The sequence below is a fragment of the Cyprinus carpio genome, chromosome B3 (genome assembly GCF_018340385.1).
Source record: "Cyprinus carpio isolate SPL01 chromosome B3, ASM1834038v1, whole genome shotgun sequence".
Lineage (NCBI taxonomy): Eukaryota > Metazoa > Chordata > Actinopteri > Cypriniformes > Cyprinidae > Cyprinus > Cyprinus carpio.
Genome location: NC_056599.1, coordinates 22,931,793 through 22,937,108, shown reverse-complemented (window position 1 = coordinate 22,937,108; position 5,316 = coordinate 22,931,793). Strand labels below are relative to the sequence as shown.

Below are 5,316 nucleotides of genomic sequence, written 5' to 3'. Positions count from 1 at the left end.
GTCAGGGGAGACTAATGGAACTAAGCAAGTAGTGTGAAGTGGGTGTTCAGACAAGCTGGACGTCATGATATTTCCAACAAATAATTACAAGATGAAATGTTTTCATAGATTTGAAGTTCAACCATTTACATGTTAGTTATTATATTGCTTTATTCTATTGGCAAACATGTTGGTATTTCTGAAGCATTCATCTTAGTTACTCCAGATTGTGGCCATACTGTGGTGTTTGGGGATTGAATTTCATAAATTAAAGGTTAATGAGGAATCACAGGTCAATTGTGTTTGATGTTTCTGCAACGATATTAATTAGATGTTTTCCATATGTAAAAGTTAAAATTGCAAAAGGTTATTATATTATATGACAAACATAATACTGACGTAGAATACTAATAAAACTGTTATTTATTTTAATTAATAAATTAAGTACCTTTTTAAGAAATTCAATTATTAAATTAAATTAAATCTGAAATAAAAGCAGTCGTTTTGAATAGTAAAATAGATAAGGCGTTTGGTCATACTTTTTTTGTTGTTTTTTTTGTGATATGAATAGGGTTGGTTAGATTTTTTTATGTTTTCAAAAAAGACTTTTGTGATCACAAAGGCTGCATTCATTTGTAAAAACAGTAAACCTAAATGTTATATTAATATATTTTTAAATGTTATTAATTCCTGTGATGGCAAAGCTGAATTTTCAGAAGCATTTAATCCAGTCTTTAGTGTCACATGATCTTTTAGAAATCAGCTGAATTTTCAGAAGCATTTAATCCAGTCTTTAGTGTCACATGATCTTTTAGAAATCACTCATGCTGATTGTCACTTTGATTTATTTAATGCATCCTTGCGTCCTTAACAGTATTAATTTTATTTTATTTTTTTTAAATCTTACTGACCCCAAACTTTCGAAGGATAGTATATGTAGTAAATTGTCCGCCCAGGGAGCATTACTTAATGACACAAAATATCAGTTTTAGGCTCTTGGGTTTCTCTCTTTCTCCCTTTCTTACACAGTCTGATGTCAGTGTTTTGGACTTGACCAAGTAGGAAGAGTCCAACAAAAAGGCAGGGGCTGAGATTGGCTCACACACCCTTTACTCTCCCCAACACTCCACACTGTCCTGCAGCACACACACACACATACACACACACACACACACACACTCCAGACCTCAATCTCCTCTCTTGCACTAAACATGCTCTGTTGGGAATTGTGTTTAGCCCTATTGATCACCGGCTTCCCAGTGTGGGCTCTGCCTTCAACAAACATCAAGATCACACAAGGTGAGTGCCACCAGAACCAAAGACAAGGATACAGTGCAGACACAGTTAATATGCTTTAATTTGCTTCTTTACATGGCAAATAGACAGTCTCAAGCTAAACCAGAGATGCTTTGCCAAGTTATAGATGCTTCTGTTTATAATGTATTGTTTTAATCTGTATTTTGCAGACAATATGCCCAGTGAATGAGGATGTGAAATAAATGCTATACTTGCAATGTTTTATTTATTTACAAGAGCTCAGACTAGCAGTGAATTCATCTTTAAAGGTTAAGTATGACTCAGATTTGAAAGGCAGGAAAAGTTTCCCTGTAACATATTATGCTGGAAAAAAAAAATTGCCACTAAATAATTCAGCTGTTTTCCTTAACATTGCAATTCATTTATCATTTATTTAGGACACATTTTTCTTACATTTATCTGTCTTCAGTTATTGTAATGTAATATTTAAATACTGTAATACTCATGTGTAACCTATAATTGTTTTTGTTGCATAACAGAATTTATTGAGCTCTTGCACAATTCAAACTAAATTGAAAGCAGGCTGGTGCTGTGAAAAGAAAACAATGACATTATATTTTGAAATCAGCTAAATACTTTCCAGATGCTGTTTCAGATAACGTAATAATATATTTTTGTGGTGTTTGTAAGTGTTTGACCAATTATGTGCTCGTATACTATACTGAACTGCTACCGTTTCCTCTAGCACTGCCCCTGCAACTGTCAGACTCAAACCAGCCTGTGACATGTCCGCTCTTCTGGACTGAATTTGAGGGTTACTGTTACCGCTTCTTCCCCTTGAACCGCACCTGGGCTGAGGCAGATCTGTACTGCGCTGAGTTCTCAAACGGACACAAATCTGCCAAACTCACCTCCATCCACAGGTATGACTCGTCACTGACAGTGCTGCCATTTGTCTTACAGTGCAGGATTTTGCTGGACCTTCTATTAAAATTTACACGTTCTAAAAACTTTTTTTCCTAGCTGGGAGGAAAATGTGTTTGTCTATGATCTTGTGAACAGCCGTGTACCAGGAATTCCAACAGATATTTGGATTGGCCTTCATGATAGAAGACAGGTAAACATCATCACACAATAAGAGATTGATTTTTTAATGATTCACTGATGTTTTATTATGTGAAGCAGTCATGATTCGTAGTAACCCATTAAAAACAGCTACATGACTGACACGGCTTGTATGTGCTGTAAAAGTCCAAGCATGTAAATCCTCCCACTAATAATCCCATGAATGGAAAATATAGTTTCTCTGAGTGACGTTTAATCATTTCCAGACAGTGGTGAACCAACACTTTGGTCTAACACCAAGTTGAGGTAGATAGTTTATGGATGATGTTGTAACAAACCCTCAGTTTCGTAAATGGAAAGTTTCTCTGAGATCCTGGATCAAATGATCCAGAAAGCACCAAAGCTGTGAACTCGTGCTTGGCAGGAAGATTTTAGTTATCACTTCAGGGTTAAGGGGCAAGGAGCAAGCAAATGTGATAGCGTTGTTAATCCTAGTTTGTCGGTAGGAGGGCACTATGGAGTGGACAGATGGGTCACCCTATGAATACAGTTACTGGGATGGAAATCAACCAGATGATGGCATCCATCGCATCCCTCAGGAGGAGGATTGTGTGGAGATCTGGTACAGACAAAACAGTGGTGAGTTCACATGTTTTGAATAATATAACATAATAGCATTTAGAAAATTTAGTACAATTAAGATAACAAGCCATTGACTTTGAAAGAAGTCTTGTGTGCATACCAAGGCTGCAGTTTGTATTTAATCAATACAGTAAAAACAGTAATATTGTGAAATATTATTACAACTTAAAATAACTCTTTTTCTATTTGAATATATTTTCAAATGTAATTTAACAATGGGATGGAAAAGCTGTATTTTCAGCCATTACTTCACTCTTCAGTGTCCCATGAGCTTTCAGTAATCATTCTAATAAACTGATTTGCTGCTCGAATAACATATTATTATCAATGTTGAAAACAGTCATGCTGCATATACAGTCATACATATATATATAACAGTCAGACAATCCCACTAAATATGTCAGGACATGACAAAATGAAGAAACTGTTTGCATCTTTCCATCTTTTGCAGCACTGAGGTCTTGGAATGACAACAATTGTGATAAGGCCTTTCCATTCGTCTGTAAGATTCCTACACTGGAAAACTAACCTCAGAGCTAAGATTATTTATCCAGTTCTTTATCGTCAACACTGACACCCAACATCACTCAATCACAGCGTAGCAACAAGATGTCTGCTCATCTCCATCCCTGCAGTGATGAAGGGCTCTCTCCAGCCTGCTATAGGCACTTCATTTGCATTTCTCTCCCTTTCACTCCAATTCCCTGCCCCCATCGTCCTCCTATCACTGTTGTATATATATGTGTATATATATATATTTTTGCAGCAATGCCATAAAAGAATCATTTTTGCTTTCCCAAAGAACCTTTCAGTGACTAGTTCTTAAAAGAAGCATTTGTTTCTGTGTTAAACATTTTAATAATCTAATGAGAATCTTTTGAGGAATGGAAAGCTTCCATGAATGTTAAATTTTCTTAATGGAACTATAGAAGCCAATAATGAACCTTTATTTTTAGTGTAGACAGTGAGCTGCAGTATATGGCTAAACTGGACTAGACCAAATGCTTAGTGTTTATTTTTTCAATCCAAGCCAATCATCTGTCTATTAATGCTCTGAGACATTATTTCCTTCTTTTCAAATAGGGTACTTTTGCTGGAGACCCCATGATTTTATAAAAAGTCTGAAAATGTCTCTTATTTTCGATAGAAAGTATATTTTTAATTTTTTGCAGACCTTGAGACAGGAATGTGTGTGTCCATATAATGTCTCCTGAGTCCTGATCTGGAATCCCAAACACTGTCAGTGTCCGTTTGTGCACATTTACCTGTCACTGACCTAGAAGTTGAGATTCTAAAAGAGAAGGCATTTAAGCTTCTGTTGACTGCAGAGCTTCAAAAGACAGAAAGAGCTTAGACTCAGCTAGGCAGATGACCTTTTCTGCTTTTCTCTCTAGTTCATGTGCTGTGCCAATTAGTGACCCCCCCCTCCCCATTCTTATCCACACAACTGCTAGCAAGGAATTTACTATATTACACTTCAGAAGTAATTCAACACTGTCAGGAAATAGATCAGTTTAACAATAATAAATAATAATAACATAATTCTCACTAATTACGAATATACCTCAATATTTAGAACACATATTATATTACGGGGCTGTTCACAGAAAACATGTTTTTGTATTCCACTGTGCTTTTCCATTGTTTTTACGCAAACGTGCTAAATGGATATCTTTGACCATTGCACATATTTCTTTTTTTGCAATGTCTCATGCATGGCTCACTGCTTTAAAAAAAAATGTCTAGAGGAAATTCAATTTGTAAATTCATAAACAAGGTAGTTTTGATGATTATATGCCTGACCCACGTTGACAGTGGGGTTAAGCTGTTCCCCTGTTGCTGAAGAGAGTAATTAATTGACCCTCTTGTAAACCTCCAAGTAATTATCTCCCTCTTAAGGCCTGCAGAGGGAACATTTTTACACAAACAAGCCTGGATCTTTGTGTGTGTGTGTGTGTGTGTGTGTGTGTGCGCGCCATCACTGCAATTGCAAAATGGTTTAAACAAATATTACTTATAATAAATGAATAATTTTTTTTAAAATGATCCAGTGATTTTAGATATTACTGATGTCCAATCTGCACCAAAGTGAAGGTATATAAAATATGAAAGGTATAAGAAGATTCTGTAAAAATTCCTTCAATAAAAAATAAAATGCAAACTAAAACAAAGGGAGAAGCCCAGTAATAAACGTCACTTTAATGCTTTATGGAACAACCCAAAATACACTTTCCTCACTTAATACATGTCTCTGATTGATTCACACATTACATACCTTTAAAGGGATTCTGCTGATCAGAGGTCTGCTTCATTTCTTCTCACACTTAATAAACCATTACATGAACAGCATCAGCGGAACACTCTCCGAAGTTT

At 35.7% G+C, this 5,316-nt stretch overlaps 1 protein-coding gene across 1 annotated transcript; it reads left to right on the top strand.

The window, feature by feature from the left end:
- Window positions 1-1,110: 1,110 nt before the first annotated feature.
- On the top strand, window positions 1,111-5,077 carry LOC122136547 (C-type lectin domain family 19 member A-like). Its single transcript, XM_042720301.1, has 5 exons — window positions 1,111-1,278; window positions 1,982-2,159; window positions 2,260-2,353; window positions 2,808-2,940; window positions 3,395-5,077. Exons 1-5 carry the CDS (start codon window positions 1,191-1,193, stop codon window positions 3,469-3,471), a joined length of 570 nt encoding a protein of 189 aa, XP_042576235.1. The 5' UTR covers window positions 1,111-1,190; the 3' UTR covers window positions 3,472-5,077.
- Window positions 5,078-5,316: the final 239 nt, after the last annotated feature.

What these genes read in the sequence shown, in the direction of transcription:
- LOC122136547 (XM_042720301.1), top strand. Translation starts at nt 1,191, where the DNA reads ATGCTCTGTTGGGAATTGTGTTTAGCCCTATTGATCACCGGCTTCCCA. An exon ending in AAACTCACCTCCATCCACAG is followed by an intron (nt 2,160 to 2,259) that starts GTATGACTCGTC and finishes TTTTTTTCCTAG; the next exon opens with CTGGGAGGAAAATGTGTTTG. An exon ending in CTGGTACAGACAAAACAGTG is followed by an intron (nt 2,941 to 3,394) that starts GTGAGTTCACAT and finishes CATCTTTTGCAG; the next exon opens with CACTGAGGTCTTGGAATGAC.